General features: G+C 39.1%; 1 protein-coding gene across 5 annotated transcripts in view; it reads left to right on the forward strand.

Moving 5' to 3' along the window:
* Window positions 1-16,962, forward strand: part of PIEZO2 (piezo type mechanosensitive ion channel component 2) — a 465,998-nt gene extending 449,036 nt beyond the window's left edge. For all 5 annotated transcript variants that reach the window (XM_073631329.1, XM_073631330.1, XM_073631332.1 and 2 more), the window contains 4 exons: window positions 6,086-6,202; window positions 8,298-8,377; window positions 8,464-8,641; window positions 13,134-16,962. In XM_073631329.1, coding sequence (XP_073487430.1) covers window positions 6,086-6,202; window positions 8,298-8,377; window positions 8,464-8,641; window positions 13,134-13,386 — 628 coding nt within the window. In that variant the 3' untranslated portion in view covers window positions 13,387-16,962. The remainder of the gene's footprint in view (window positions 1-6,085; window positions 6,203-8,297; window positions 8,378-8,463; window positions 8,642-13,133) is intronic.
* The last annotated feature ends 4,923 nt before the right edge of the window (window positions 16,963-21,885 follow it).

Raw genomic sequence — 21,885 nt, forward strand, 5'->3', positions numbered from 1 at the left:
TGATGCTGGGAAATTGTATTCTGACAGTGGGACCCAGCTTTGTCAAAGATCAGACGCTGAAACCGCTTATATTATTTTCCAATTTGTTAATTCGAAAGAAGTCGGAGTAACAATTAACTTTTGTCATACAGTGAGACGCACATGTTGATTGAAATTTGGCTGGTCCCTGTTGAACGAAACGAATTTCGATCCATCTGTGGCTACCTATACTTTTCAACTAAAGAGCACAGAAGGTGCAAGGGTCTTGCCCATTAGTGCTTACAATTTTATAGGTAAGATAAATGATACAAAAGTCTTAAAAGAGAAGTATGGCCAAAGCTCCTTTGGCCATACTTCTCTTGTGGGTCACAGGAGTACACTTACTTGTGCTCTCCTGTGAGCCAGAATCAAATGACAGTGGGCAAAAGCCTGCTTTCAGCTGACGTCAAAGAGCCAATTCAGACTCTGAAAGGATCCTGACTATATTGTTGGGATTCTGCTCAGTGCGCAGCTAAGTGTCAGAGCTAGCTGCTCTCTCCCCCTCTCCAGCCCAGAGCTCCGGTAAGCACTGAAGGGGCAGAGCAGAGACTGGCGACTGACAGTCACCACTCTGCTCAGAGTGGACCGAGAACTGAGTGTTCAGTGTTCATGTAATCACTCAGTTCTTAGTCTTAGAGCCTATGGGGAACAGCTCCAGCATCACACCATTGCTGCAGCATGGAGGAGAGTAGGTATGTTTGTTTTTTCACAACCCCACCCTCTCCTTTAACTCAAATATTCATATATAAAACTATTAAGAAAAGGACATATCAAACAAGTATATAAACTATGGTCAGGTAAAAGCAGTCTTGGACTACATTTATGTGATTTGCATTTACAAAAAAAGTGCAGAATGGACCAAGTAGTTTATCACTATGGCTGTTGATTTGTAACTGGAGAAAGTACTTTAGATATGTTTTTTTTTTTTTTTTTTTTTGACCAGTCTGCAGACTCAACCAGGTTTTGATTATCATTGTCAGTAGTAAAAATAGCCCAAAATTAAATTTTATAGAATTGCAGCCTTTGGCAACTTTAGGTCAATGTACTTAATGTACTTCTAAAGTCTAAGAATTTTACCCTAATGCATTCTATGCATTAACCACTTAAGGACCGCCCCACAGAGATATACTGCAGCAGGGCGGCCCTCCTGCGCGAAATCACGTACCTGTACATGATTTCGTGCACAGGGTCTGGGTGACTGGACACAACGGGAGCCAATCAGCGGGTCCGGCGTATGCGATGTCTGCCAGGACCTGCCGATTGTTGACAGGAGAGGTAGAATGGCGGTCTGCCTATGTTAACAAGACAGACCGCTGTTCTGTCAGAGAGGAAGATGGAGATCTTGTGTTTCTGCTAAGCAGAAACACGGATCTCTGTCTTCCTCCAGTTAAGCCATCCCCCACACAGTTAGAAAGCACTCCCTAGGAGCACACTTAACCCTTTGATCGCCCCAATATTAACCTCTTCCCTGCCAGTGCATTTTATTTAGCACTGATCACTGTATTGGTGTCACTGGTCCCCAAAAAGTGTCACTTAGTGTCCGATTTGTCCACCGCAATGTCGCAGTCCCACAAAAAATCGCTGATTGCCATCATTGCTAGTAAAAAAAAATAAAAATTCCATAAATCTATTCCATAGTTTGTAGAAGCTATAAATTTTGCACAAACCAATCAATGTACGCTTATTGGGATTTTTTTTTACCAAAAACATGTAGCAGAATACCTATTTACACCAGAAAGTAAAAAATATTGTTGTTTTTTTTTGTTCAAAATTGTTGGTCTTTTTTTGTTTAGAGCGCAAAAAATAAAAACTGCAGAGGTGATCAAAAACCACCAAAACAAAGCTCTATTTGTGGGAAAAAAAGGACGTAAATTGTATTTGGGTACAGCGTCGCACTACCGCGCAATTAAAGTAGCACAATGCCGTATCGCAAAAATGGCCTGGTCATGAAGGGGGTAAACCTTCCAGGGCTTAAGAGGTTAAGGCAAAAAAATTCTCCACTGCCCGCCTCCATCTTCTCTCTTCTTCTTCTCACAGGAGACTCTGAGAGCAGCAGGAGTTCCTGCTGCTGTCAGTCAAATCCTGTAAGAGGGAGCGGGGGAATGGCCCTGCTGGGCTGTGCATGTCCACGGACGAACACAGCCAGGCACAGAAGCGTGCCCGCAAGGGTGCTTCCTCAGCAGCTGGCTTGCTGAGGGGGCACTCAGAAGTAGAAGGAGCGGAGGGTGCTGCGGGGGACTCCAGAAGAGGGGATAAAGGGCCTCTATGTGCAAAACCATTGCAGATAGCAGGTAAGAATAACATCTCTTATATTTTAATGTAAAACAAAAAAAAAACCTTTACAACCACTTTAACATTTTAGTGTCTGTTTAAATTCTTTAACTGCTGTGAACATAAAGTACAGCTTTGATGCCAAGTTAGGATTTCACAAGAGGAAATCATCCCATCCTTGCCTGTCATGTAGGGCGATAAATCTGCTGCACTATGATGGCTGTTACTATAAACATAAACCTAATGCCGTGTACACACGACTGGACTTTTCGTTGGACTGAACCCCGAAGGACTTTTCGACGGAGTTCCAATGAAACGGACTTGCCTACACATGATCACAGCAAAGTCTGATCGTTTCGAAAGTGATGACGTACGACTGGACTAGAATAAGGAAGTTCATAGCCAGTAGCCAATAGCTTCCCTCGCGTCCTTTTTTGTCCGTCAGACTAGCATACAGATGAACGGATTTTTCAATCGGCCTGAGTCCGTCGGAAAGATTTGAAACATGTTCTATTTCTAAAATCCGACAGATTTTTCAACAGAAAAGGTCAGATGAAGCCCACCCACCATCGAGTTGTCTGACGGATTCGTTCTGTCGGACCAGTTTGGTCGAAAAATACGGTCGTGTGTACACGGCATAAGACTCTTCCCTCTAGCCACTCAGTGCTGGCTGCCCTATAGGTTTATACTTAAGGTAAAAGAATATATAAAACACAAAGCGCTGTGATGCTAAATAGCTGATAATTACACATAAAACCAAGTGAGGCTGCTATCAAAAGAGAGTGTTTTCAGAGTCACTTAAAAAGAATAAATAATGATATTTGAAGCGCTTCACAATGTGCATAAAAATGAGTGTATATGAATAAATATAAATAAATATAAATACTCAAATAAATCCAGCGGTGAGTAAAATTCCTAAAAAATCCAGCAATCAAAAAAGTGTAAAATTATTAGTGCCACCAAATGTGTAAAAAAATCCACATAAAAAATCAACATAAAAATAAATATATAGGGATGTATTCAGAAGGTTCAATTATACAAGTGTAGAATCCGATTGGTATAGAGCTTTGATCCGGTCCCACTAGCAAAGCTGTTTAAAAACACTTGCTTAATTAAGGTGCTCATTGACATTTATAGTAACAATGTTTCTTTTGTGCAATAGTTAGGATACCAAGGTACACAGGCAAACTTCAATCCACTCACGTGTGCCTTATAATAATAAGGCATATGCAGGTTTTACTATAGCAGTCAGCCGCCTTAGACAGGAGCAGATTCACTGCAGTACACTGTGTGATACTGCTGATCTGCACAGAGCGTCCTTGGCTCCTCCCACGCGTTGCATCACAGTCACGTGACTTTTTCAAGGATAATACAAGCTCTGATGGACTCAGCTTTATAGCACAACAGCAGAGTGGTTGCCATGGCTACAGCATGAGTTAATCATCATCCTGCTTCCTGCATAGACTTCAATCCTGTTAAAACCTACTTTTATTAGACATGTAATTCATATGAATATCGTTGGTTTATCAAAACCACGATTCCATGTGTAAAAAACGCAGTGTGTAAAGAGTAAAAAATATATATATTGATATCTCTAATCACGTTTACTTCTTCAACTCCCTCAAGTGGTCACAATTGGTATAACATCTCAGAGAGGGAATATATAGCAAAGCATTGTCTCTAATGGTTTTGATAATTGACCAGTGCCCCATAATATCACAAAAATGGGGTATCCACATGCTCTGCTCATAAATGTATGGAAAACGGAGTAAAGAAGATGACATGATATATATGTATATAAAATACACATATATAAAATTAAAATAAGATATGATATAAGAAATAGGGAGATAATATTAAAATGTAAAATTAAAATCTAAAAATTCCCTGATAGAATATTGCGAAAATGGATGATGACCATTATTTACATGCTAGAACTGAACCAAATATTGCCACTCAGAAAAAACTGATATTGGACAAATAATAAGAATCTAGGACCAAAAAATAAAAAATATAAAAAAATATAAAAAATTAAAATAAAATATATACTATAAAAATATATATATAAATCTGAAAAACCTCTAAAAATCAGAAATAAAACAATTCAGGTCGAATTCAATGTTCAAACCATGGGGTTCTAATGTACCCATCTGGAATATCCATTTGGATTCATTCTTGCTGAGTTCCCTCACTTTATGGGAACCCCTCCAATGAGCCTTATGCTTTTGAATAGCCCAGAATTGGAGACCCCTAGGGTCTCTGTTATGATACCTATCAAAATGTTTTGAAACACTGTGTTTTGGGTAGCCTTTTCTAATGTTCTGGATATGCTCTCTTATTCTCTTCCACATTGGTCGTTTCGTTCTGCCAATGTATTGGAGGGAGCAGGAGCACTGTAAAGCATATACCACCCCTCAGTCCTGCAAGATATAAAATCCTTTATTTCAAATTCTTGTCCAGTATTTGTTGAAGAAAATTTCTGACATTTGTATCCATTTTGATTAGTATTTATGCAGACATCATAGCTAAAAATGTACCCAACCCACCCAAGAGAATAACTGATTTAACCTTTTTTCAGGGTAAAGGATTCTATCCCTGTAAAAGGTGTTATGCCTGCATAAATACTAATCAAAATGGATACAAATGTCAGAAATTTTCTTCAACAAATACTGGACAATTTTGATAAACCAACGATATTCATATGAATTACATGTCTAATAAAAGTAGGTTTTAACAGGATTGAAGTCTATGCAGGAAGCAGGATGATGATTAACTCATGCTGTAGCCATGGCAACCACTCTGCTGTTGTGCTATAAAGCTGAGTCCGTCAGAGCTTGTATTATCCTTGAAAAAGTCACGTGACTGTGATGCAACGCGTGGGAGGAGCCAAGGACGCTCTGTGCAGATCAGCAGTATCACACAGTGTACTGCAGTGAATCTGCTCTTGTCTAAGGCGGCTGACTGCTATAGTAAAACCTGCATATGCCTTATCATTATAAGGCACACGTGAGTGGATTGAAGTTTGCCTGTGTACCTTGGTATCCTAACTATTGCACAATGATTGGTTTTTTCTCTTATCTGCCTGTCAAATGAGATCTGTTTATGATTCTGACATTGGTTGTGAACAGAAGCAAAAGAAACATTGTTACTATAAATGTCAATGAGCACCTTAATTAAGCAAGTGTTTTTAAACAGCTTTGCTAGTGGGACCGGATCAAAGCTCTATACCAATCGGATTCTACACTTGTATAATTGAACCTTCTGAATACATCCCTATATATTTATTTTTATGTTGATTTTTTATGTGGATTTTTTTACACATTTGGTGGCACTAATAATTTTACACTTTTTTGATTGCTGGATTTTTTAGGAATTTTACTCACCGCTGGATTTATTTGAGTATTTATATTTATTTATATTTATTCATATATACTCATTTTTATGCACATTGTGAAGCGCTTCAAATATCATTATTTATACTTAAGGTAGTTCCAACTGTCCACAGTATGTATGAAGCTATAAACATATTTGCGTTAGTCATGTGTGGCTTAATATAAGAAATATCTGGCTCAAAAACAGAATGTGCTTCCTACCTAGAGACCAGCCAGGGTTCCCCTTTACATGTTTCTACCAACGGAAAAGAGAAAAGCTGATAGGTTGATAGGAAGGTTGTAGTGACTGCTCTTCAATCAAACACCCTATATAAAATATATTATCTGAAATGTTTTCTGCACTTTTATCTGCATACTGAGCATTGTTTTCTGTTGGCTCATTTATTTCCTCTACACCCACATAGGAACTTGAGTCTTGGAGCCAATGCAGAGGTCACAGGTGAGAAACATACAGTTTCATTGTCAAATGAAACACGAATAGCCCTGGCCGACATGTTGAAATTTAACACTTCAACTCAAGTGTAAGTATGAGTATACTTATTTTTTTAGATATTTTTTGCTATGTCTTACGATTTTCAGATGTTAAATCTTACACCCCACAGCAAATTCAACAAATGTAAGCGTTAATCTGTGTACACACATAGTATATACCATGAGGATATGATTTTTGGTTTGGTGAGGATGAGATCCATGCACCAGCACATGCACATTTAGTTAATCAGGTCCAATGTGTGTTAATCGGTCCTTAGCTAATTCCAATTTTTTATGCTGTAAATAAACTTGGGATATCAAAATTAACTTGTGGGCATTGGTGTCAGTGGCACTAAGAAATAACAGCTCCATGCACACCTCAGCAGCATCTTTTGAGCATTTTTTTTCTGCTTCTAGAAGCAAATAGTGTTAGCCTATGTGTCAATGCACACTATTTTATTCTAGAAGAATTTTTGAAGCTTCAGCTTCTAGAAGCAGAAAAAAACACTTTTTTGTGTTTTTGGGAGCAAAAAAGCTGCTGCTAATATGCTGCTAAAAGCTGGCACAAAAACACTATTATGAGCATTTTTTTATACAGCGTTTTTATGGCATTTTTTGAGCTTATAGTGTGCACGGAGTCATTGGCGTTAGTGAGAGCTGAGCGGACCCACCCCCCCGCCCAAGCTGGAACACTCGCCCTCAGCTTATTTCCTCTAGCCTAATGCAGGCAGTTGAGTGGAAATTTTGGGGGCTGGTGTATGATTAGCATTACACGTCTGCCTGCCCACAAGGATTTTCTATTTTCATGGTGCTTTTTAGCATTCCTGATTAAACTTGTGTGACCCCCCCCCCCCCACCAGTAACAGAAAAGCATGGGTCTGCTATGCAAACAAGTTCAGCAACATTAAAAAATAAATAAAACTCAGTATTAAACAAGTAAACAAAAGGGCAGGGCATTCCGCCTGAGCCGGCCCACCTACCCTCCCGAACACTTGTTCTCGGGTAAAACCCAAAAATGTATTGTACTAGAATAAAAAGATTGCACTTACAACATAGATGCAAAAATCGCGCCTTGTTTGTATGCATAGGCAGGCACACATACATAAAACCCGCCCTTCTGGGACACCAGTGTAATGTCAGTGACATCAGTGCATCGCTCCGCCCAGTAAAGCATGCTTGTTATACTCACTGTGGAGCCTGAAGGGCTTAATCCTCCGCATTGTGTAAAAAAACAGTTTGATCCTATCTTCTCTGATTCTCCCCTTCTGTTACTGTCCCCAATCCATCTGCTGATGGTACAGGGCCTTGGAGGCACTCTGCACATGCTCAGTTTGGTGTGTATTGCTAGAGAGAGTTTTTTTGGAAGGGCGCATGTGATCAGCACAGAGCCAATCAGCACTGTCCAGACAGAGGGTCAGGGGTCATGCAGCCTCATAGGACAGTCAGAGGAGAATGAAAACTCCTCCTACAAGCTTTAACCAGACACTGATAGAAAGCATACAACTGTTATATACTGCTGATGAGTAAAGGTACTTAGAAGTTTATATTTACTAAAATAATTACATTTCCATGTTCTGTGTACTGTGGGTGAACAGATTTAGTGAATGCAGGGTCCAGGGTTTAGTAACACTTGAAGGCTTTTTAATTTTTTTATTTTTAGATTAGGGATTAGATCCCCTATCAGTTTGTATTGCTGTCTGTGCCCTTGTTAAGGAGATTTGTGTTCTCTAATTGTCCTGTTTACCATTATCATTAAAAAGTAAAGAAAATCCCAAATTTTATGTTGTCCCCATGTAAGTAATAGCAAATAACAGGGGGGGGGAAATCTTCCAATGGGGGTACTAGTTCTGGTGACCTGGAGGTCCCCAAGGGATTCCTTTAATTTGCAGGGATTTCCTCTCACTTCTTGTTTGGTTATGGGACAGGAAGTAAAGGGGAAACTCCGAAATGGGACGCAGATGACGAAAAAAAAAAAATTGGCAGTTGTTTATAACCCTCCCATGCTCTATCTAAAATATAAAAAAAGAACATTTGCCTATAGTACTACTTTAAGTCATGTTCCCACTGTATTCTAACTTGTTGAGAAGTTTTAGATGGAGATGATATAAGTGTATCACAATAATAGTGTTTTGTTTTGCTCTGCAGAACACTTGAAAAAATATATCCATGGTACATAAAAGCACCAAAAGATTCAATTGCAAGACCCATCCTGCAACTCCTTAAAGGTAAGCTTTTTTAAATATATACTGTAGTTCTTCTGTATATGGGTGACAAAAACACTATAGTTTTTAATCCTATGCTTTATTCACAGGCCAAACCTTTGTAAATATTAGCGTCTCTCTAAATAGAAATGTTGTTGGAGGTAGTGTTCAAGAATGGTGGGTCCTCAATCAAGCCAATAAGTACGTTGTCGACAAAACTGGCTTGGAATTAATTGTTTTCAGCGATAAAGTCAGCCCTCCTAGTTTAGGATTCTTAGCAGGTTATGGGTAAGTACTTTTTTTCTCATACAGTTATTATTGGTTGTTTCCTTTTAGACATGGGATTATCTAAGAACATAGGGGGTTATTTACTAAAGGAAAATAATGCACTTGGAAGTAAAGTCGCTGTAGATCCGAGGGGGACATGCAAGGACAATAAAAAACAGCATTTTAACTTGCACATGATTGGATGATAAAATCAGCAGAGCTTCCACTCATTTCAGATCTACCCCTCAGATTTACAGCAACTGCACTTTCAAGTGCACTTTCAGTGCAAAGTGGATTTGCCTTTCGTAAATAACCCCCATAGTCTCCTTGGTTCATATTTTTACTGCTTAGAGCACAAAGTATATTACATTGTTAGTGAACAGCCCGATTGTCCAAAATGAAAACAAGATTAACATGTCTTCCCACTAATTATAACCGCTTGCTTATACACAGCGGGAGCTGATCTGTGGTTACCGCGGAACCGATGTCCTCTGGCACCTGCCGATCATAGGCAGAGAGCCAGAACGCCGATCTGCCCGTGTAAACAAGGCAGATCGCCATTCTGTCAGTAGGGAAGGCATCAATCTTGTGTTCTTGCAAGGCAGAAACATGGATCAATGGAGTCCTCTAGTAAAAGCACCTCCCACACAGTGCACAAGCACTGGCTAAGCACACAGTTAACCCTTTGATCGCCCCTGATGTTTTTTTTTTTTTCTATTATTTTTATTGAGTTTACAGCGTTAAACATAACATTTGGCCAATACAATAGAAACCCCGGTAAATTGGCCACACAGAAAAAACCACCAGCTGGATTAAATTGCCACTCTCCGTAGTCGGCAGATGCAATTTGATAAAGATGATATGGAATCCACAAATACTCTATGCACTCCACAATGCCCCCATCTGGATCCCTGTCCACATATTTAAGAGATGTAACACCATCTATCGTGCATTAATATGGAGGAAACAGGTTCCAAGAATAAAATTAGAGACCTTACAAGAGGCTAAGGACTCGGGGGGACTGGCGGTGCCAAATCCGTTTCTTTACTTTATAGCAGCTCAGATGCAACATCTGATGGGCTGGCTCTGCCCTGAGCCCTCTGACCCCATCCGCAATATTGTGTGCACTCAGGTGTCGTGTGGTGAACTTGTGGAGTGCATAGAGGCTGGTGAACTGGGAGCACTGACTCAATACCCCACGCTACAGCTTATAGACAAAGTATGGAACAAAACAAAACAACATCTTCAATACCCGGGTTATACAAACTGGTCTCGTATTTGGAATAACAGAAACTACCTAGAATTAAACAAATTGGAAAATTTCTCCAATTGGTTAGCTAGGGGAGTGAAATATATCCCACAACTATATTGTGGGGGCATATTGCGCGATTTTCAATCACTCCGTACAGAATTTAACCTACCAAACACCTCATTTTTCCAATACCTGCAACTTAGGCATGCTATAACAGCACAGGCTGTAGTATCCACTTGGGAGCTATCCAGGTCCCCGGTGATTACACAGCTGATCTTGTCTTCATCCCGAAAGGGACAAATTTCCTCGCTGTACGGTTCTCTTCTGGGCCACGTGTCTAAAGCGATGGCTCTGAATTGTAGAGCTGGATGGGGAGCAGACATAGAGCATATCTCAGATGAGGAATGGACTACCATATTAGATAATGTACTTAAAATATTACTGTCCTCATCTCAAAAACGTACTCAATTATTTATTATACATCGCACCTACCGCACACCTGAGAAATTGCACAGATGGCGCAGGAGAGATGATCCATTGTGTCCTCGCTGTCTTGTGGACACTGGTACACTTGTTCACATGCTGTGGAAATGCCCGAAATTGCATAGATGTCGGGCGGAAGTGATTAGTACCATTAATAGTATCTGGAATCTTAGACTCACTACAGACCCTAAACTCTGTTTGCTGGGTTGGTTGGATGAGGAACAATACACACCCCATACATATATTGCCATCCTCAGAACTTTATTCCTAGCTAGGAAACTCATCGCCAGAAAATGGCTATCCATAACGGCCCCCACACATACAGAATGGATTACATCCGTAAATGATTCTCTTATTAGAGAACAACTCACCTATAAGCATAGAGGTAGCCCACAAAAATTTGAATCTATTTGGGAACCCTGGTTAGACACCCCCGGGACTGGCTCCAAAATAGAATCTTAGGCGGTAGACCGACATCAATAAATACACCAAATTAGTTTATGACACTGAAGAAGAAAGTCTACGATGGAGCAGTGATGCAAGAGTGTTGGGACCTACAAAGATTTAAAGGTTTATGATGTGTTATACCCAATGGGTACTGTTTGTTATAGAGCATACTTACCGCCTCCCGCTGTTTAAGGGTTAGCGGTAACAAACTCCACTCAGAGGCCCCCCCTTTTTTTGGGACCGAAAGTGGAGAGAGATAGTATCCTATTAAGAGGACATAAAGGTTATTTTTGTTTTCCTTTTAAAAAAAGGGAAATAAAGAATAAAGTAAAAAGAATGAAGAAACACTACCACAAATGCCTTATTACACATATACATCGTTTATTTCTGATATGAAGCTACAAAGCACGTTATTATATATGAGTGACACAATGTACAGATATTTGTGGTCAGATAAATGATCTTATTATATGTCCTTAAATACTACTGAAAAACCTTTGTATGGTTTTTTGATTTTTGTTTTTTTTTTTTTTTTTTTTTTTGATTTTTCAATAAAAATTATCTGATTTAAAAAAAAAAAATTGGCCACACAGGGCCGTGTACCAAAACACACTTACTCCTAACTTTCTAATGAAACCCCCCCCACCACCCAACCAACCCCAAATCGGTCTCCCACCCAATCATGTAGCCCTAACGGACTGGAGCGTTGAAGCAGCACAATTCAGTTCCCATATCAAGTGTGTAGTAGCTGGATATAGCCCCTGATGTTAACCCTTTCCTAGCCAGTGTCATTAGTACAGTGACAGTGCATATTTTTTTAGCACTGATCACTGTTTTAGTGTCATCGGTCCCCAAAAAGTGTCACAAGTGTCAGTTACTGTCTGATTTGTCCACCGCAATATCCCAGTCCCGCTATAAGTCGCTGATCATCGCCATTACAAGTAAAAAAAATTCCATAAATATATCCCATAGTTTGTAGATGCTATAACTTTTGCGCAAACCAATCAATATATGCTTATTGGGATTTTTTTTTACCAAAAATATGTAGTAGAATACATATTGGACTAAACTAATGAAGACATTTTTAAAATTTTTTTATTGGATATGTTTAATAGCAGAAAGTAAAAAATATTGTTTTTTTTGTTTTTTTTTTAAATTGTCAGTCTTTTTTTGTTTATAGCGCAAAAAATAAAAAACGCAGAGGTGATCAAATACCATGAAAAGAAAGCTCTATTTGTGGGGAAAAAAAGGACATACTTTTTATTTGGGTACAGCATTTACGACCACGCAATTGTCAGTTAAAAATAATGCAGCGCCGTACCACAAAAAAAAAGGCCTGCTCATGAAGGGCGTAAATCTTCCAGAGGTCAAGTGGTAAAGGAGTTGTGAAGGCAGAAGGTTTTGTATCTTAATGCATTCTATGCATTAAGATACAAAACCTTCTGTGTGTAGCAGCCTCCCCAGCCCCCCCCCCCATTACTTACTAGAGCCCCATCTCTCTCCAGTGATGTCCACAAGTGTCTTAGCTGTCTGGGACTCATCTCCTGATTGGCTGAGACACAGCAGCAGCGCATTGGCTCCCGTGGCTGTCAAAGTCAGTTAGCCAATCAGGGGAGAGAGGGGGCAGGGTCGGGTTGGGGCTCCATGTCTGAATGGACACATGGAGCTGTGACCCGACTCGGGTGCCCCCATAGCAAGCTGCATGCAGTGGGGGCACTCGACAGAAGAGAGGGACCAGGAGCAGCGAAGAGAGAGCCAGGAGGAGGAGAATCCAGGCTGCTCTGTGCAAAACCAACTGCACAGAGGAGGTAAGTATACCATGTTTGTTTTTTGTTTTTTAAACAAGACTTTACAATCACTTTAAGAAGCTTCATTTATTGTGCATTGTGATTTAAAACTGGGTTAATTTGCTTTTTAAATATAATGCAATATATTTTAGATATAGTGCTTCACAGCGGCCAGAACCAGAGGGGGAAGATTTTCTAAGTGCAAATGTACATGGGTGTTTAAAGCTGAATTTTGTTACATTGGTCCAACTTGGACCAATGTACATATGCATATGTCATACCTGTGGGACTACCATGGAAGCAGAAATTCACTATAGTAGTCAATACTACTACAGTAATTGCCGCTGTCTTTCAGGTCGCATGCCATGCGGCTGCCATGCTTCATAGTGAGCACAGAGGTCGCTTATTCAGAATGGGCACCATTCACAGAATGCCCATCATTTTCTGAGTGAATGCAAGGCATTCTCTGAATTGACAAGGTCGTCCATTACCTAAGTACAATACAAGCATGATTCATGGAGTAACATGTATTTTCTGTTCACAGAATAATGGGACTGTATGCCTCTGTGGTACTTGTAATTGGAAAATTTGTTCGTGAGTTCTTTAGTGGGATATCTCATTCGATCATGTTTGAAGAGCTACCAAATGTGGACCGTATATTGAAACTGTGCACCGACATTTTCCTAGTCCGAGAAACCGGGGAACTGGAACTGGAAGAAGATTTATATGCCAAACTAATATTCTTATACCGCTCACCAGAAACTATGATCAAATGGACAAGAGAAAAAAATAAATGACTTTCATGAACTCAGTAATTCAGTTGACTTTCCCTGGATTATTGAAAAGCACAATGTTATCATTGCTCTCATAAGAGCATAGACTCCTGTAATGAAGAAACTGTTTTTCCTCTTACAGTACTCAGTAGCAGCACACCAACAGGGACAGTACAGGAGATCTATTATTTTATTTGGTCTAAAAAACAACTTTATCACAGTTACCTTTTTGTTAGAAGAGCTACAGAAGCGACATTGCCTAAAGATGTGACACCTACAAAATGATGGTAGGAATACAGTGACGATTGGGCTGTACAAGCTTTTCTTCAGAATTGATAACTTTTAGAATGTGCAATATGCTGCTTTACAGTGTCCTAAACCCTTGACATTGCAATATGGTGATTCTTTTCATTCTGTCAAGACTCAGTGCAGCAGAAGGTCGTGCAGTGACTGTCCATTTGCCTGTGATACGGAAACAGATTATTTATGCATTAAAGCCTCGATGGACGTAGAAAACTTTTTAAAAAAAAAGAATACACCAAATGACAATCTTGTTAACTGCCTTATTTTTATTTTTACAACCTGACAGAATATTTTAATTAATCGTTATTGACTTTTCTCAGGAAAATTACACATTAACAAAGTGATCATCAAAAATTTATAACAACCGTATATGTTTGAAGTATTTGAGGCCATTTCCAACTGATTTCATTTGAGCTATTGAATTATTGAATGTGTTTGAGTGAAATGGAAAACATATTCCCACTGTTATTTATGGTTTACAACATAAAATTCTGAAATATGCAGGTTAGGTTTTTTTTATGTTCATGGTAGTCTATTCTATGTCATCATCCTTTGAAAATGGCCTTTCCTAATTTATCTTTGATATACATCTTCTATTGTTTTCATAAATACACATTGTAGCTTGAAAAGATAGGATTTCCATTGCAGCAGGTAATATCTGCCAAATATGGAAGATTAAGGATTAGCAGTCACAAACAACAAGCTCTTTATACATGCTATACCTATTCCATCAGTATATACTATATAGCCAAAGGTTTTTGGACATTTAACCATCAAACCTATACAAGCTTGTTGGCTATCCCATTCCAAAACCATTAATATGGAGTTCCCCCTTCCTCTTGGCTAAAATTGCCTCCACTCTACAGAGCTTTCTACAAGTTTTAAGAGAATTTGAATTTGTTTGAGAATTTGTGCCCATTCAGACAAAGCAAGATTTGTGAGGCCAGCTACTAATATTGGACAAGAAGACCTAGCTTGCAATTGGCAATCTAATTTATCCCAAAGTTTTTCAGTATAGTTTAGATCAGGTTGCTGTACATGCCTATCAAGTTCTTCCACACCAAACATGTCAAACCATGTCTTTATGGACCTGGCTTTGTGCACAGGAGTACAGTCATGCTGCAACAGAAAAGGGCCTACTCCAAACTGTTGGAGAAGCAGAAATGTCTACAATGTTCTTTTATACTAATGTTGGTCAGTGGAGATCACAAGGCTATGTGATTGACTTTATAGACCTGGATGTCCAACAAGCTCACATAGGTGAGATGCACAAACTTTGTAATGTAGATTTATGCGAAAAACAAACATGCAGCCATCACCTTCTTATTTAGATCACTGCACCTAGAAAAATATTTAGAAGGCTGAATTAAGATTTTATCTCTGTTACTTTAACATTCCTTATGTTTTAATTAAGGGCTACTTCTAAAAAAGGAATGGTTTCCAAAACATACAGGGTGTGAATACAAAGGGGATTTTACTGCAGTGATGTACCACCACATATCGATTTATTGAAGCAGCCATTTTGTAAGGCAGGCCAGTAGTTTGCAGAGGTCAAGGGATTCAGAATCATTAGTAGTAGGTGCAAGGTTTCCATCAATCAACAGCTGGTGGCTAGTTAAAAACAGAATTGTTTGTTTTTAAGAACAGTCACTGTTGGCTTCCTGAGATGAGGGTAAAATTCAGATATGCCTGCGTAGTTCATAAACATGTAAACTTGACCAATACAAGTATGTTTGTTTAAACACCAATAGTTTTTCTGGATAAAACATTTTATTAGATGGTATAAAGTAAAGGATAGGCAAACAATAGTCCAAGTATGGACTAAACATGAATCAGAAACATTACTATAGCCAGAGTCAATGAACAATTGGAGGACTATGCATACACTAATGGTTTTAAAGAAAGGAGGGTGGCAATAGAAATAGTGGAACACTCTCTCAAAACTATACCAGGATAGTAAAGATCTTTCCCAAAACTAGCCCAATTGATAGGAAACATTTGAGAAGCGCCCTTTTTATTAATATTTAGAGGTGCAATTAAAGTGATTGTAAATGATCACCTTATACAACAACCTAATCTGTTTAAAGTAGAAATGAAAGGCAAAACATTTGTGTATAGATATCTTTAAAAAAAAACACTATAAATATGTTTTTCCCTTTTTTATAAGTGATCACATTCCCTCTGTTTTCAGCTGCATACGAGCTGGGGGAGGAGAAGCAGCAGCACACTGATCTTCCCAGTGAAAGGCTGTGCAGGAGGGGCATGTCAAGGCAGGTCTGATCATTGGAGGAGAAAAGGCTGAGTTCCCAGCACAGAGGACTGACCATTGCGTGCTTAGTGTGGTCAGTTTTTAATAGGAAAGCAAAGGGACTGGCAGGAACACCAGGGATTTCATATAAAGGAAGCAATACAAATTGAATAGGAGACTATCTCATACAAGTACATGGTACAGCAGGCACATATCAGGAAAATGAAGTGTTGGGGTAACAAACGCTTTAACCAGCAACAAAGGGATGAACATTAGCCAATCTGAAAACCCTGTTTGTAGGATTACAGCACTAGCTAGGGTTTGTGAGGTATAGAGAAAAGGAAAAGATAGACAAACAGGTCACATTGAACATCCAGTAGCACTTGCTTATCTGTGGCCAATAAAGGAGAAGAACGGCTGGTGCTTTTATCTTGATATTAGTCCTTCATTTCAACTATGTTGTCACAGCCAGCAAAGTGGCTGCTTCAGATCTCTGGGGGATCCTGGGTGCAGTAAGGCAGTGTATCTATAGAACGGGATCAGTGGCCTAGCCATAACTAACATAATACATACAATATAATAGTTCAAATCTGTTGTCCAGTTATATATTTTACTCCTCTTTCCATTACTGAAAGCAAAGGACACTTTAACAAAGATATTTCTGTAGCTTGCTGCTATAAGTGGATTTGCCCTATATGTTATTACATAACAAATTTATAGAGAACACGTTAACCACTAAATTCTAGCCACGGCAGTTGTCGCCACATAACTTTAAAAATTAATGAAAATAATGATGGGCTGCTTCCCTGAAAGTTAGAACATTTTTACAAATATTTATTTCTCTACTTGATTGATTTCATTAAATTAAACTGTTGTACTTCCTTGAATCCTACAATTGCATGATTTAACAGCAGGTGCTATGGTCATATAACTGCTGTGACATTTTACTGATAATGGATGAAGTTTGTAGAATACTCATTACATGACATGGGTCTTTTCCAATGGCTGCTTTTTTCTTACAAAGAAAACATTTTAAAATAAATTTTTTTTCACAATGTGTTTTTGTCATAAATCTTTACAACGTGTTCAGCAACAGGTTAATATTTATAATATAATGCTTATAAGAATCATTGTGTGTGTTCTAAACAGTGATATAGAAATGTTTCAAATGAAAAGTTGGTTTGTTTAAAGTATATCTAAAACCTGATTTGTACCGGAACATTGTTATTGGAAGATTTCCACCTTCACTTATGCAGGCCATACATGAGTCGAATTCCCAACGTTTTTTCTCTTTAAAAATCACAAATTTTGTGTGCGTTTTGTGATCCGATGGTGTCCTCATTTATTTCAAAATTCAACCAACCAAGCCTTCTATTTCACCCCATGTTGCTACAGAAAAGAATTTTCGTGGTCGGGAATTTGCTTCTTTCCAGGAATTTTCTTTTCTTGCGCTCATGCGAATTTCTTTTTCAAGTATATTTCTTGCATGATTCTCCAATCATAAAGTATCTCACAAAAGTGAGTACCCCCCTCACATTTTTGTAAATATTTTATTATATTTTTTCATGTGACAACACTGAAGAAATGACACTTTACAACAATGTAAAGTAGTGAGTGTACAGCTTGTATAACAGTGTAAATTTGCTGTCCCCTAAGAATATCAACACACAGCCATTAATGTCTAAACCGCTGGCAACAAAAGTGAGTACACCCCTTATGCCCTGTACACACCACCAGACTTTCCGTCGGAATGAACTAAGTGAAAGTGTCAGAATTAGGCCCAAAGTGTCAATATTTTGTGTGGCCACCATTATTTTCCAGCACTGCCTTAACCCTGTTGGGCATGGAGTTCACCAGAGCTTCACAGGTTGCCACTGGAGTCCTCTTCCACTTCTCCATGACGACATCACAGAGCTGGTGGATGTTAGAGACCTTGCACTCCTCCACCTTCCATTTGAGGATGCCCCACAGATGCTCAATAGGGTTTCGGTCTGGAGACATGCTTGGCCAGTCCATCATATTTACCCTCAGCTTCTTTAGCAAGGCAGTGGTCATCTTAGAGGTGTGTTTGGGGTCATTATCATGTTGGAATACTGCCCTGCGGCCCAGTCTCCAAAAGGAGGGCATCATGCTCTGCTTCAGTATGTCACAGTACAGGTTGGCATTCATGGTTCCCTCAATGAACTGTAGCTCCCCAGTGGCGACAGCACTCATGCAGCCCCAGACCATGACACTCCCACCACCATGCTTGACTGTAGGCAAGACATACTTGTCTTTGTACTCCTCACCTGGTTGCCACCACACATGCTTGACACCATCTGAACCAAATAAGTTTATCTTGGTCTCATCAGACCACAGGACATAATTCCAGTAATCTATGTCCTTAGTTTGCTTGTTTTCAGCAATTTTTTGCAGGCTTTCTTGTGCATCATCTTTAAAAGAGGCTTCCTTCTGGGACGACAGCCATGCAAACTAATTTGGTGCAGTGTGTGAAGTATGGTCTGAGCAATGACAGGCTGACCCCCCACCCCTCCAACCTCTGTAGCAATGCTGGCAGCACTCACACGTCTATTTCCCAAAGACAACCTCTGGATATGACGCTGAGCATGAGCACTCAACTTCTTTGGTCAACCATGGCGGGGCCTGTTCTGAGTGGAACCTGTCCTTTTTTAACCCGCTGTATGGTCTTGGCCACCATGCTGCAGCTCAGTTTCAGGGTCTTGGCAATCTTCTTATAGCTTAGGCCATCTTTATGTAGAGCAACAATTCTTTTTTTCAGATCCTCAGGGAGTTCTTAGCCATGAGGTGCCATGCTGAACTTCCAGTGACCAGTATGAAAGAGTGAGAGCGATAACACCAAATTTAACACACCTGCTCCCCATTCACACCTGAGACCTTGTAACACTAACGAGTCACATGACACTGGGGAGGAAAAATTGCTAATTGGGCCCAATTTGGACATTTTCACTTCGGGGTGTACTCACTTTTGTTGCCAGCGATTTAGACATTATTGGCTGTTATTTTAAGGGGGCAGCAAATTTACACTGTTATAAAAGCTGTACACTCACTACTTTACATTGTAGTAAAGTGTCATTTTTTCAGTGTTGTCACATGAAAAGATAGAATAAAATATTTACAAAAATGTGAGGGGTGTACTCACTTTTGCGAAATACTGTATATTAGAAAAAACATTTGTTTTTTAAAAAAATTTCAACATGCATGATCACTCAAATTCAATGGCCACATAAAAATTGGCTATTGCTGCGGCCCACTAGTGGCTCGAAATTCGAACAAAAATTCTAATAGTGCCCATACACTTGCAGAAAAAAATTGTTAGAAAATCTGTCATTTGGACAGTTCGTTCAATTATCGTCCAGTTAATGGGCACATATCGAAAATCAGTTGTGATGTTTGAAAGCCAAAAAAATCTAAGGAAAAGTTTGGAAAACTTCAGCCGAACGGACGATAAATTGAAAGTTTAATGTGTTTCTGGCCCGAACAGTCTGCACTAGGCATATGTGACAAAACTAAGAAAAACTAATTTATTTATGTCCATTGAATGATTTATTGATCAAAATTTGGTCATTACATGATGGCAAAATTGTTTGCTCTCAGGACCATGTGCTCATTTTTCGAAAACGCGTTCAAACTATTTTAGAACAGGTGTATGGCTAGCATTAGTTACGATTTTCAAAAGAAAGTTCTTTTGAAATTCGACCCATGTGGCTTTAATGCAGTGGACACTATAAAATGCATTCAGGGAAGATTTCTGCAGTGCCACTGTAAAATGCATTCGGGGACACACACCTGCACTGATGTCTAATTGGGCCAGCAGCTGTGTTCTTGCAGTTGCTGTGCCACAATATATATATATATATATATATATATATATATATATATATATATATAGTCCTACTGCCTGTACAAGGATGCACAGAACACATGTGTATCCCATGCAGGCAAAAAAAAAAAGCCCTTCACACTTGTAGTACAGTATATATGCTTAAAGCGGATCTTCACTACATCTGAGCACAACAAACCAAAAACACTATTTAATTAATTTACAATATTCAAAGCAAACTCCCCCATCCATCCATGTCTCCATGTTTTATTTTGTTGAAATATCACTTTGAAAAAAAACCTCTAGCATTTCTGGCCATGGCCATCTTAAGGACAAATGGTTCATGTAGAATTTACTTCCCGGAATCTATCTGCCCTTAGCTCAAGCATGCATGCAGGGGAAAGAGCTTAGCTGAGAAAACCCCTCCTCCCCTCCTGAATACTCCTGGGATGTATGACATCATTTGCCTAGGCAAGAAGCCTGGAAGTAACTGACGAAATGCAAAAAAAACGCTTAAAACAAGTAAATTTGATATACTTTGCTATCGATTTACTAATGATAGCAGCATGACGATTAAAAATAATCAATGTTGATTGGGAGAGTTAAGTTCCACTTTAAGTACGCCAGTGCAAATTAGGTATAAGATTGTCTGTTTATTTAATGCATTTTATGAATGTTATTACCAGTAAGAGCCTTGTGAAGACATCCAAAAGCCCAGAGACTGCTGCTGGGTGCTGCAGTGTGGTGCATTCTGCTGCATTTTAATGAAGTATACCATATGAACAAAAGATGATGTTTATTATTTCTTTGTTTAAGCAAGAATGTAGTAAGCACATTGTAATGTATAGGACTTCTAGGATAAATTAGCTTTCACGTGGTAAAATGAATTCATTTTACTGCAGGAAACAGGTGAGTATGAACTGGCCCTAAGAAAAATGATCTGGGAGCTTCCCTGCAATGAGATATAATCTCTACAAGGTGCTTGAAGTGGTGACAAGTAAATGGGGTACATACTGTAACTCTGAACTGTGGCTTCATTTGAAAGGACGGATCTTCTTTTGGAATCATATCTCTCTATTCCTCCTTCCTCCTCACGTGTCCCTCTTTTTAGTATGCTGTATGGACATCAATTAGATGCATTTTTACCCAAAGTGTAATACTATTTTGTGACTTTTACGTAACCTCTTAATTATTGCATATGTTACCTTGAAAAAAACAATATAATTGGATAGTAGTAGTGAAGTGACATGTCCTTTTCCTGCAAAATATCAGTTACAAGGTCTTGTGTTGATGGCCATCTACATTTTGCTTTTAGTTGCATTCTGCTTGCATTTAACATCAAATTGAGAACCTTTAAGGCCCATCCACCTGTTTTCAGTCCCTCGTGGTCTACTAACCTTATGACGCACTCTAACATGCCTTGTGTTAAGGCTGCCCGTTCATTTGAAAGGGCTGCTAATGAGCCTTAAAGGAATAAGAATCAGACATGCACTATGCTTTGTAATGCAGCACACCACAAACCACAGTAGTTGACTTAGTGTAATGTTGATGCACATGTTTCCTATTTACATGTCTTTGCAGCACTTACCTTGGAGTAATATATATCACAAGTTGTATGGGACTACCACATTCACAATTATATGGACTTTAATTATTTTATTGTTTACGATTTGTTGATTCATTTTTTTCTGAATATTTGATGATTGCTGAAAACACATACAACATCAGTTCACAGACAGTGGTTATTACTCAAACTATTGGTAGTAGTGCAGCATTTATTTATTTTTTATGCTTTTGAATGCATGCCTGTGAGGTCAGAGAACAGCTACACACACGTCCACTTCGGGCAAAACCTGGGGGCATGAGAGCTTTCAGAAGGTTACCTCCAAATATTTATACCCTCCATCAGTATGCGCCACTGCCAGTAAACATCATGGTGGTTGGAAAACAGTTTAGCCTGCAGTTTCCTGCCTGTGAAATTCTTACCGTCTTGAGCAGTGGTTACTCTGCCCCTGTGACTCTATTCACATGTTGTTTGACTTCTGTGTTTGCCTATGGGCATTGCCTGCTATACTGTGGGTGTATATTCCTTTCCCTTCTATCACTTCCTGGCCCACCTCCCCGTTGGCTT

The sequence above is a fragment of the Aquarana catesbeiana genome, linkage group LG05 (genome assembly GCF_042186555.1).
Source record: "Aquarana catesbeiana isolate 2022-GZ linkage group LG05, ASM4218655v1, whole genome shotgun sequence".
Lineage (NCBI taxonomy): Eukaryota > Metazoa > Chordata > Amphibia > Anura > Ranidae > Aquarana > Aquarana catesbeiana.